Here is a 12316-nt window from a genome sequence, read left to right as displayed (position 1 = left end):
TTTTCAGAAATGATAATTGCGTGCCGATATGGTTGTCGGACTTTCAACGCAATCAAATCTGAAATTAATAATCCCCCCAAATTCCCCAACTTAAACTGTTTATACACGCGCGCTGAGAAAATGCGTAACTCTCTATATATACCAATTATTGCGAAGAATGATGCTAAGGTCTCGGTAGTCTAAAGGCTTAGGACGCTTGCACGGAATGCAAGAGATCCGGGTTCGACTCCCGGCCGAGGCATTATTTTTCGCAATAAGTTTTATTACAGTTTTTAAGTTGGGGAATTTGGGGGGATTATTAATTTCAGATTTGATTGCGTTGAAAGTCCGACAACCATATCGGCACGCAATTATCATTTCTGAAAAATTAATTCATTTAAAATGAATTTACAATAGTTCAACATCTTAACGTTCTGACCGTTATGGCGCTTCTTAATTTAAAATTACTAAAGAAATACTTTCTTACTGTAATAATTATGTCATTTAGGGACAAGGACATCGTATGGGTGGAGGTAAAGGTTCTATTGACCATTATGTCACTCCTATTAAAGCAGGACGAGTCATTATAGAAGTTGGTGGCCATTGTGAATATTTTGAGGTATTTTAATAACTGTTTTTTGACATTTTTTAAAGTAACTTATTTAAACGACATATGAGAGGCTAAAAGATATCTCAAAGATATCTTTAGAAAAACTTCTTGAAATTTTAGATAACATAACCTTGTTCTACATATATTTTGTTGATTTTCAAAATTTCTTGACCATCATCAATGGAGCGTTGAAAAAAATGCAATAATATTGATTTCATATGAATTTGATTTCAATGAATCTTCATGATTCAAATTTCTGAATTTTTAAAATCACTATTCTTGGAATTTTGAAAAATTCCTGGAATTTTAAGTAATGCAATCTTTTTGATTTCCTGATATTTTATCAAGTTTTGTGAATTTAGATTTTTGTGTTAAAATTTGCAAATTTTTGCTTATTTGCATCGTGCACAGTAGCATATATTAAGTGGGACATGAGATATTAGAAATTGACTTCTAAATGGAAAATGTATAAATAAATGGAAATATACTGATACATAAAATTTTTTTTAGTTAGAAAAAGTATTAAACCAAATAGCAAATCAACTACCGTTCAAAGCCAAAGCTATCAGTCAAGAAATTCTAGATAAAAATGTAGCTAAAGAGAAATGGTTGGAAGAAAACAATCTGCATCTTTGGACTTGGAAATACATGGTTCAGAATAACATGCTTGGTTGCCAAAGATGGATATCACCGGTTGATAAATTATGGTTTAATAAATATTTGTAAATAACAAAAATATATTTGAAGAAAGTATATTTGTATTTTTTCTTTCTGAAATCATAAATTACCTCAGCATAATTACAAATAAATAAGAATGATCTAGAATAAAATAATTGTCCAATTTTCATGAGTAAATGGCTCCTGCACACAGAACGCGGCAACGCTTGTCGCGCGGCGGAAGTTGGCGTGATAGCCAGTCAACGACCACTGACAAGACAGCAGACAAATTGAATATTTCTGATTTATTTATGTCTATATAATTTAGGAATCGTTTGGGAAAAGCATTTAAACATTTGGGAAATAGTATTTTTCTTGTAATTAACAAATTTTATCATACGTCAAGTTGGCAGACAGCAATTTTATTTAAAAAAAACTTTTAAATAAGGCTCAATGAGAATAAATTGACAAATGAGAAGAGTTACGAGCCATATGCAACAAAAGACATTTTCTAAAAAATTCCTTTAATATAAAAATAACAATAAAATAATTTAGCGTTAATTGAACATCGCAAAAGAGATAACATAAAACCCATATTTAGCATTAAATTTAAAATTAAAACATAAACTTAAAACAGACAGTTTCGACCTTGGTCGGGTCATTTTAAATGTAAATAATCCAGTAAATTATATAATATCTATAACGAACGAATTATATAATATGTATAACGATTTTATTTAATGTGTTTTATGAATGGAATCGATTAGAAATTATTTGGGGAAGACGTCTTCATTATTATTTTCATTTAGGAAAAGTCACTATTTGATAATTCAATAGATTTATACATTACGAAAACGAACAAAGCCCGGGTGTAATATGGGTGTAGTACAATGAATATAATAAACTTAAAATCGTCAAAAATTAATCAATTAATGCCTGGTTTATGCTTTGGTCTTAACCCTAAAATCCTAAAATTCAGCCAATGGAATACAGTTTTCCATTAAGATCAATTAAGACTGACAGGCCTATTGGCTGAATTTTAAGATTTTAGGATTAAGACCGAAGCATAAACCAAGCATAAGCCCGGATCTACAATAGGGTTTTAAGCCTTAAGCCATAAGAAATGGGCGAATCACAATCGATTATTCCCCTCGGATTCGACTGTAATTGGTCAATTTCTTACGGCTTAAGTCTTAAAACACCTATTGTAGATCCGGACTAATGTAGAACCAGCTTAATACATAAATGTATGAAAGTGAAGTGGTATCATACTTCAGTATCATACGTAGAATACCTATGTATGATACACAGGGTATCATACATTCCCAACCCTGGATAGGATTGTGGATCGGATGAGTGACTGCGGTGAGCTTAAATTTTTGTATTTTTGTCAAACTTGGGGAAGACCGAAGAAGTTGCTCCTTTCTTTGGTAGATTGCGCCATGAACTGTGACTTAGCCACAACATGGCAGTTTGGACCCCTTGATTTACACATCTGACCACATTTGACATCACGCACATTCCTTTCGATTATTTCTGTATCTTTTAGGTTTTTGAGGTTAAGACTAAGAAAGTATGTATAAACACATGTTAATATTTTAATAACATTTGATGATGATACAAAAACTCCAGTAAAACTAATTACGGAATTTTTTATCACATACGTATATTATAATATGAAATTTATGGATATGCACATTATCTCCAAAACCTATTTACCTACATGATTAAAAAGTCAAATATTGTTCTTTAATAAGCATTTTGTTCCATTTTAATAAAGATGATAAATAACTGGGAAATGACAAATCTTTTTTTACAGATGACAAAATTACTAGAGTGGCTATCTTGTGCAACTGTAATTTTTGGCGTGTGGTTTGCTACAATTACAAGCAACTCTGTTCTTGTCAAGGAATGGCGTGAAATTATACTTTTCCTTCCAATTATCTCCTTATTTCTTTTTGGATTATATGCAATTACTGTTGTCTTGTTCAGGGTATTCACTTTTAATACCTGTGAAAGCGCAGCCATCGAACTTCAACGAGTTAGTTATTTTTTTCTTAGAAGGCATAGTTGTGTACATGTAATATTATTGTACATCTAATACTGTTGTTGCTTTTTCTTTTAGCAAATAGAAGAAGCTAAAAGGGATCTTCAGAGCAAAGGTATAATATTACAAGGGACTGATGTTTCTTCAACTTCATAAAACTTTTGTAAATAGCATAATGTAAAATATAAAGAACATTGACTTTTCTAATTTGTACATATATGATTTTGTAAATATAAATTTCTTGAAGTTTTATATCGTTTTATGCATATTTGTAAAGTTGATCTAGACTGTTAAACAAAATTTTGCTTATGAATTGAACTTTTTTAATGAATTTATATTTGTGGTTATTTGTACCACTTTTTATATTGGTGCATAAAAAGGCTACTGTATGTGAAGCTTTTTAATTATAAAAGTATAAACATCTCGACTAATAAAATACCTTATGTTAACATTGTTGCGTTTTAGAGAATATAGATACATATATTTTTAGGTGTCATAGTTATGTTTTTACATTTAGATATCTATGTATAGCAGTCTTTACAGTATTGGAAAACAAAATGCACGTGCTCAAATTTTCTATAAAGTTAGTAGTAATATAATGGGATTTGTGGAAATCGTAATTTATTCATTTATACTATGTATTACAAGTGTGTTGAGCACACAACAGAGAATGTGTTCTGTTTTAACAGCAGTTCTTTTCTATTAATAATTTCTCTATTTTTATAAAAAAGGAGGGATAAAATTCGTCAGCATAACAAATAGATTGGAATTTTATGCATTGCTACTATAACTCCCAACAAATAATTCTTTATATTATTTTTGCACTAAATATATGTAAGAGCGATGAAAATTTTTCAATATTTATTATTGTTTCAATGATATTAATAAGTAACTGTGTATGGTACAAATTTAAGAATTAAGAATTTCCTACTTATGTAACATGCATAAATGCGTATATATGTATGTATGTTATTATGTGATATATAAATTGAATTATTCTTTGTGTTAAAAAAAGATTAATGTTGTATAATGCTGTAAAAAGAAAGCTATCATCAGGTATGTCATATTTGAAATAGTATAATACTTTGTTTCATAATCTAGCTTTAATAAAATTCCAATATTAAATGTATAACAATGTATTCAAGGACTTTTTTATTCAAGATTATTTAATAAATACATAATAGCTAAACTCTTATTGAATTATGAATGATTTGATAAGCAAAAAACATCACATTACTAGCAAAAATGTAATGTTATATTTAAATCATAATTATTAAGTTCCAAATAGATTAAGATTTTATATATATATATATATATATAGCAAGTTACTTATTTTATGATAAACTATTACAATTTATTGAATTGTGACATGTGTGCACATTATAAGAGAGCTTTTTAATATTTAAATTAGTTTACCAATATTGTCATTTAAAAATAGAAAATCTCTTTGTACATACATACATACATTAATACGAATATATGCAAGTACACATACCCAAACAGATGCATTCTAAAATTTTTATATCAGAAAGCCGAGAAATATACAAAATGCACTTATTATACCTACATGCAAACATTTAGATATGTATAAAACATACCTTAACGCGAGAGTGAACACATCTTCAATTTATATATGCCCGACCCTCAATATATAACTACTGCAAGGTATTCTTCTGCAGAGTAAGGCTCATAAGGCTTTCTCATATAAAAATGCAATTATATTGCTCCATATATATTAAAGAAATATAAGATCTTAGAGCACTTGTAGGCTGTAAGGATGGATTTTATAACATCATCTGCTGTAAGCAACAATTCTTTCTCTCATAAACATGTGTTAGATATTGAATGAAATGTTTTTAAAAATATGAAACAATGCTTAAAAGAGTCGACATATATGTTATGGTATGCGCCTATCTTTAAATTCAATCGCTTACCAAACACACCAGGATTTTATCTACACAACAAATAAAATAGCATAGATATTGTATATATCTATATACAAAATAAAGATGATTATTGTAAGGTAAAAATGATAATGGTGCGATCATCCACCCTCTGTCAGTCCCGTTCTTTATTCGAAACACCGCGCAAAATCAAGATGAGCGATTCAGTCGTCAAGGTTTTGCGAAAGTAGGAAGTTAGCAGCGAGATTTTCGTTTTTTTCACAGGCGAAATATGCTTGTACGACTAAATGTTCTGGGAAACCTAATGCCTTCAACCTCTCAATAGCTTCTCTGTCTTGTGGTGTTATCTGTATTAAACCAGATCCTACGCCCGTTGCTGCACCCGCGCCAGGTCCACCATTCACAGCGCCTCCCGCAGTAGCTGCAGCCGCGGGTCCTACACCTCCTCCGGATGGTAAAACTCGCGCCCCCGTTCCCGTAGTAGGTTCCACTACACGAGAAAAGGCAAGACAAATTATATATATTATTAATATTATATAATTATTAACTGTTATTTTCGATTACAATACCAATGATGTTTTAAGCATATACTAGACTAACCAGGTTCGTTGAGCATGCGTACAAATGCTTCCTGATTTTGAGAAATAAGCTGTAAAAGGGCAGGATTAGTGGAACCAATTTGCTGAAGAAGATTGTTCAACAGCTGTGGATTCTGCTGAATGACCTGACGCATTTGTTGAAATTGTGGCTGCAAACGTAAAAAGGCCAATGGATCTTGACTCTGATCCTGAAGTTGTTCTTGAGCTTCCGGTGGATCTTCAGGTGGATCCTCAAAGAGTTGCGCTGGTATACCTGTTATGAGATACTCGACAGCTCTATCAGGGTTGTTAAAACTTGCGCGTAGCGCCTGTACAACCTGCTCACGTTCATATCTAATTCAAACAATAAGATTATCATATAAATACTAATAATTGCAGTTCAGGGTATCATTTTTCTCCGTACGTACCCCATATCCATAATGTTGTTTACCATAGTATTATAATCCTCTCCCATTAGCAAGGCACTTTCTGCTTGACCAGCCGCTGGAGCAGCTGCTACGGGTTGCTCTTGCACATTACTAGCTGCTCGTGTAGTATCCTGAACATTAGGGTTCAAACTAGGTTGTGTAGTTGCCGAGCTACAACAGAAAGATAAAGAAACATGAAGTAAACTAATTTCTCTCGTGCATAATCTGAAAAAAGAAACAGTTTGTTCTCTCAATAATATTTGGCAAATGATTATATTTGTTGTAATTAATGTTTGATAGAATAAACATTTTACAACAAACGGCACATTTATCGTGCTTTACGCGCAAAATATCGCAATCCTCAAGTTACCTAGTAGATTCCTCCTTCTTATCACCCTCTGTGCGCTGTTCTTCGCTTGTTTTAGGTGTAGCACCAGTTTTAGGCTTTGTTACCATAACAACTATAAATTTCTTCTCATCGATATTATATTCTGCTAAAGGCTGCTCATCCGCTAATATTTTCCCTGCAAGTGTTTGCACATCGTTACAATAACGAAAGTAAAAAAAAAAAAAATTCGTCACAGATCCCAACGTGTGCGAGACGGAAACATAACCTATGAACGTTTCTGCAAGATCATTCCTATCCCGAGGGAGCTATATTTAAACATATATGGGCCACGCAATATTCAGTATATTATTCTAACGCGGATTTTCTCCCAGCTGTGTTGACGAGCACGCCGGGCGGTTGGATAATGTTCTCGACATATTAGGTTATTTGATGCTGTAAATCCTTACCAGCGTATATCAACTTCTGATGTTCGGCGGGGAAGCCTTTCTGCGATTCGATCTTCTCCTTGAGATCTTTGACCTGATAACAGGCAAATATCTAAATCATTAACCGTTCGAAAAAGTCGGTTCCGTCGCTAGATCTTGCCAAATTTTACTTACAGTTTGCGATGAGTCGATCTCTATCGTGAAGGTTTGCTGCTGTAAGTTTTTCAGCGTTATAATCATATTGCCGGGGTGGTGAGCTCGCGCAACGTACGTCAAGCAATCGCAAAATTAACCCCGCGTAGTCCTCCACGATAAGAATAAAACGGTGTTTTGGAGTAGAGATTTTTTTTCGGCGATGAGTCTGCACTGCCTTAAACAGCTCGCAGGTGTATGAATGTTAACACTTGCAACAGTGTGCGGAAAACATATGATAATGAAGATCTAGTAGCGACTACACTACCAACCGTTGCGTTGGTCCGTTTAGAACAATATTATGCTGCATTCACACGGCGCGCAACATCCGATCTCACGATGCGATAGCCAATAAGAAAATTTGGTCCTAGACTACATTTCAAGATGTTATCTCCGAGGAAAATTTTATCGAATAAATAAATAAATAATAATAATAATATTCTTTGGAGAGAATGTTTTGGACGTTCTTGCACGGTTCATCTTTTGTCTTTTTATTTTCAATATGAAAAAAAAAGAAACATGAACCTTATAAGAAGTTCCATTGTTCCATATCCTGTGGGATAAAGAAAAAGAATAATCCTATTCTTCTCTTTGACTATATAATATGGCTTGTTAGCAGCAATTTTAGACTGGATGTGTTCCGATGTTTGTATACATTACCAGTACGAAAATCTATATTCACCTTATAATATACGTGACGTGAACTATAGATTTCCGAAGTCTCAGAACACGACCATGTTTATGCTTACCGTACGTTTGGTGTTCCATCTTTGAGCTGCCTCGCTCGCCTGTAATATTCAAACATTACAAAAATGTGACATATCACAAAGCGGTGCACGTAAATTGTTGCTGCAAAATGAGCAACTTCGAGAGAGTGCTCGAAGAGCGTTTAAGAGAAAAGGTCTGCCTCGGCGACATCGAAGCCGTTCAAGATCTCTTGAATCTAGGTGTTGACGTTAACGCGCCAGAGCCTGTCAGCGGATGGTACTTGTTATTTCAACTTTGCTTTCATAGCTTCACAGACAGAACCCATAAAAATACATTTACACATTTATTTCTGAATTTTTTTTTAATCCTGTATGAAGTTCACTCTCGCTTGTACTCATTAAATAGAGTAATTTACGTTCTATTGTTTGGAATATAATGCACTCTAATGTCAATGTAAAAGTTAGATCAGAGCTGTCCAGGACCGGATACTTTTTGTTTGAAATTAAAATGTGTCAGTATTCATGCCTATTACCATTCCTACTCATTTCATTGCTTTATCGTGGCAACTCGGACTCAGGAACGACACTAGTCTTAAATCGTTGAAAGTTTTTGACCTGTCTCATTCATTATGCTTAAAAGAATTCTGTTAATATTATAAGATACTATTATTCACAATACATTTAACTACATAACTTCAAAAATACATGAATTTTATATATGCATATGTACTACAATGGATGCCTTCCAACAAGCAACACAGTGCGACACAGTGATCATCTCATCTTTGTTTAATATTGGCAAACAACAAGGATGTAATGATCCATTGTATCACACCGTGTCATTTGTGTCGCTTGTTGGAAGGCATACAATATTAGTAACAGAATAAGTAAATCTAACTGTTATAGACTGTGTTCGCTTTGACGCTTACAATATATATATATATGAGCATCATTTATCCTTTTTAATATTTAATAAACAACGAGATGAAACGACGCTTAAAGCATTGTGAGCGACAAAGCGAACATAGCCATAGATTTACTTATTAAGATATTTATATCATATTCATTTTTTGTTCATTCCTGTTTCTCAAGGACTGCACTACATTGGGCATGTAAAGAGGGATACTTGGACATGGTTGTCTTACTCTTGAAAAATGGTGCCGATAAAAATATACGATCCGAGATAGGCGAAACCCCAGCATCTGTCTGCAGCAACCAACAAATTTTATATCTTTTAAGCACAAACGATGACCTCGAGCGAATCATGTATGACACGTCGTTACGTGTAGCTCCATCTCCATATGCTCCACCAGATTTTATGCGCGCTACTGCAAATTCTTCAAAAGCCAGAAATAATATCTATGACAAAAGCAGACTCGTCTCATCATTTCAAGATGGTCCGATATAAATTGATACATTTTCTTTAGTTACTTGACATTCTAAATTTAGCCAGAAAAATTAATCGTGATTTTTAAAATAACATTATCATTAGACATCGAATTTTTATGCAGATATCTTTTGCAGACATGCACAAATATGCAAATATGCACAAATAAATATGCAGTTTTATAATGCTTTTTTAATGAGACAAATTTCTATTTTTATGTTACTTTCTAATCTGCTTTCTAAAAAAGTATGAAATTGCATAAGAGAATCCGATGTCTTATCACTATTGAAAGATAAGTTATGTTTATATTGAGTCAGTTTAAAGTAAATTGAAATAAAATTATTTTTAAGGAAATTATGTATAGTCTATTATATTATATACTGTAGCTGCTGTAGCATATATACATATATATAATTGTATTTTAATATATTTTTAGAATTGGTATTGAAAATCCGGATTGCCAGTACAGCGGATTCAGATTTCATAGAGGTAGAATTACCACGAAGCGAGCTAACATATCAGGCACTATTGTGCCTGTGTTGCAAAGAGCTAGATCTCAATTCGCATCAAATTCAGAAACTACGAAAGTTGCCCAATACTAGACTGAGAAGAGACAAAGATATTCAGAGACTTCAAAACTTTCAAGAGATCGAAGTGGTCATAGACGCAACAAATGTGTACAAGAGCATGCAAAATTCTAATGGTGTCACCAACAATTTGCCAACATTGCCCGCTAATGGATATCAGAGTATATCTAAGAAGGATCAAACTATTTTATATTGACTATTAGTATTAGGAAGGAAATGTTTCTCACACTTTCAAGTATTTGCACATAATATAGTATGTCAATAAAAAAGAAATTATTTGTTAAGCAATAAACTGCCTTTATTAACCAAATGATGATATCCAAGAGATAATGTCCTTTAACGCAATAATTAATTTAAATTAACTCTTTGAGGAGCTTTTTAATAAAATAATTTATAGAAAACCTTTTCTAAGAATTTTTGGAAAGTCGCTAAATTTGATTCTAGCCTCAGAATTTTAAATAAAAAAAGTTAAATTAAACAAAAAAAAATAGCATAAAAACAGTTTCTATTCATGAAATCTAAAAAGGCAGAGCTACATCAATAATTTCTTAAGTAGTGTTACATGCTTATCTAATTATTATCTTAGATACAATAATTGAACTAGAAATGATAAAAATATTTGTGATATTTAATATTAATTAAATGAATATTAAACTTAGACAACATATATAATGTCATGTATTTAGAAAATTTTTGTGATTACCATTTCTTACTTTTTTTACAAGATTTTTAAAAATACAAACAACGGAATTTTCATGTTATTGGAATTTCCATTTAATTTTCAGCTTTTTTCTTTGTGATTTTTTTACTTGATTTGTTCTTGGTCTGTTCCTTTTTGAGGATGACTGTCCCTTCAGGTTTAACCGTAACTGTGACATTCTTTATGTATGTTGAAAGCTCTCCTTCTACATCGCAATAAGCTTTCGGTCTCTTTGGCTGTATCGCCACTGTACTTGGATCAACAGTGTTTTTATTCTCTGAAATTCATAAATTTATTTAAAGAAACAATCTATGTCGTCAATAAATTAAGTCTATATTTCAACTTACTTAACGTCATATAAAAAGGCAATGCTAGACTGATTTTGCTTTTCAATCGGAGCGCTCGTATGTTTGCCCAACCACCAGGATAGTTTTTGGACAATTCTTCACAAACGGCCAATATATTTTTCAAAACTCTTTTCTTTTTCATAGATGTATTCCCTACTTGCATCAAATGAGTATCACCATGAGAATGAAGCTGCATACTAGTTTTTTTCAATGCATGATCAATCTCATGCTTCAAGTCCTTGCTTTCCATTCTGACTGAAGTTGGTAGTTTTCGTTTTTTGTAAAAGATTTTTCCTAATAAATGAGACATGTGGCCAGCGATACGACCATCAACAAGAAAGTGATCATAACTGGATAAAAGCTTTTTCTTCAATTCAAATTGATCGAATTCGGTTTTTACACGATTTATAGGTATTATCTCATTCACACGAGTGCATCCATGCTTGTCTAATAAATTTCTATAATGTTCCACTGTTAGTTCATAATCCTTTCTTCTTCCTTTCTCTAAATCGCAAACGAATAAAGCTACTTCATCATCTGGAGCCACTATTGAATATGGCAACAATCTATATATATATATAAACAAAGAAATATAAATTTTAATTAGAAATTTGACAGGAACACAATAACTTTTATTATGCATGAGGTATCATCATTACAGGATTTATAATCAGAAAATCTCTCATAAGGATCCATTGGCAATTACAATATATAATCATGTGAAGTTTTTAATAAAAAAAAAAGTCTTTTAAAAGCCCCATAAATTCACTTACATTCTCATTTGTCTACGAGGCATCTTCGGCACTTTAACGCTAGTCACTTGTATAAATATTGGCTGAGCCACAGCGAAAAGACCGTTCGTCTCTTTTAACTGTTCTTGAGTCATATGAAAAATCGCAGAAATGCATTGTAGAATTTGTTTTTTCGATAGATCCTTCAAGTCGAATTCTTTTGACTCTATTGTCTCTGTCTCGGAACTCGCTCGTTTTCGCTTTCGCGTTTTCACTTGCGAATCTGAATTCTCTCGTTTCATTTTCTGTGTGTATTGTCTATACTTCTTCTTTTCTTCTTGTTTTTTGGCTCCTGCTTCTGTAGATAGAGAGGAGACAATACGGCCAGATCTCGTCTTGAAATAGCTCACCATTGTCTAATACTTAAATGACTATCTGCTCTATGCACTCGACGTAATATTCCTGTTTTTCTTTTTTATCCTCCTGTTCGATCGCGACTATGTGGTAATTAAAAACGCAGTCGTTAGCGTATCAATACCATCGTACTCAATGCGTTAATTAATTATTATGGTAATTAGACAAGAATCCGTTTATTCAATTACGTTGAGAAAAAAATAATCTTAATAAAAATTTAAAAAAGTAAAATATCTCATTACCAGTACATACATGCACATCAACGAAAAGCACG

General features: G+C 32.5%; 5 protein-coding genes across 7 annotated transcripts in view; 3 read left to right on the top strand and 2 right to left on the bottom strand.

Annotated features, from left to right (window-relative positions):
• LOC108728809 (mitochondrial ribosomal protein L16) overlaps window positions 1-1333 on the top strand; it is a 4490-nt gene extending 3157 nt beyond the window's left edge. Inside the window, exons 5-6 of the mRNA XM_018457596.1 lie at window positions 488-598; window positions 1100-1333. Of these exons, the coding sequence (XP_018313098.1) occupies window positions 488-598; window positions 1100-1315 (327 nt within the window). The 3' untranslated portion in view covers window positions 1316-1333. The remainder of the gene's footprint in view (window positions 1-487; window positions 599-1099) is intronic.
• Window positions 1334-2487: 1154 nt separating this feature from the next.
• On the top strand, window positions 2488-3463 carry Dpm3 (Dolichyl-phosphate mannosyltransferase subunit 3). Of its 2 annotated transcripts, none has more exons than XM_018457599.1 (3): window positions 2488-2611; window positions 3066-3287; window positions 3372-3463. In XM_018457599.1, the coding sequence occupies exons 2-3, from the start codon at window positions 3066-3068 to the stop codon at window positions 3447-3449; spliced, it is 300 nt and encodes a 99-aa protein (XP_018313101.1). In that variant the 5' UTR covers window positions 2488-2611; the 3' UTR covers window positions 3450-3463. The 2 variants fall into 2 exon arrangements, with proteins under 2 accessions (XP_018313101.1, XP_018313100.1); XM_018457598.1 differs by lacking the exon at window positions 2488-2611 and adding an exon at window positions 2748-2819.
• A 1319-nt stretch (window positions 3464-4782) lies between these two features.
• Window positions 4783-7431, bottom strand: Rad23 (UV excision repair protein Rad23). Its single transcript, XM_018457593.1, has 6 exons — window positions 7152-7431; window positions 6999-7071; window positions 6574-6727; window positions 6204-6374; window positions 5798-6129; window positions 4783-5687 (listed from the first exon to the last, which is right to left on the bottom strand). The coding sequence occupies exons 1-6, from the start codon at window positions 7215-7217 to the stop codon at window positions 5401-5403; spliced, it is 1083 nt and encodes a 360-aa protein (XP_018313095.1). The 5' UTR covers window positions 7218-7431; the 3' UTR covers window positions 4783-5400.
• Window positions 7432-7875: 444 nt separating this feature from the next.
• On the top strand, window positions 7876-10186 carry LOC108728808 (ankyrin repeat domain-containing protein 40). The gene is made up of 3 exons (XM_018457594.1): window positions 7876-8153; window positions 8969-9273; window positions 9700-10186. Exons 1-3 carry the CDS (start codon window positions 8026-8028, stop codon window positions 10044-10046), a joined length of 780 nt encoding a protein of 259 aa, XP_018313096.1. The 5' UTR covers window positions 7876-8025; the 3' UTR covers window positions 10047-10186.
• A 423-nt stretch (window positions 10187-10609) lies between these two features.
• Window positions 10610-12316, bottom strand: LOC108728748 (ribosomal L1 domain-containing protein CG13096). 2 transcript variants are annotated; one of them, XM_018457493.1, is made up of 4 exons: window positions 12285-12316; window positions 11671-12125; window positions 10898-11463; window positions 10610-10827 (listed from the first exon to the last, which is right to left on the bottom strand). In XM_018457493.1, exons 2-4 carry the CDS (start codon window positions 12039-12041, stop codon window positions 10625-10627), a joined length of 1140 nt encoding a protein of 379 aa, XP_018312995.1. In that variant the 5' UTR covers window positions 12042-12125; window positions 12285-12316; the 3' UTR covers window positions 10610-10624. The 2 variants fall into 2 exon arrangements, with proteins under 2 accessions (XP_018312995.1, XP_018312994.1); XM_018457492.1 differs by having other exon boundaries at window positions 12295-12316.

The sequence above is a fragment of the Mycetomoellerius zeteki genome, unplaced genomic scaffold (assembly GCF_001594055.1).
Source record: "Mycetomoellerius zeteki isolate Tzet28-1 unplaced genomic scaffold, Tzet1.0 scaffold64, whole genome shotgun sequence".
NCBI lineage: Eukaryota > Metazoa > Arthropoda > Insecta > Hymenoptera > Formicidae > Mycetomoellerius > Mycetomoellerius zeteki.
This window is presented reverse-complemented; position numbering and strand designations above follow the sequence as displayed.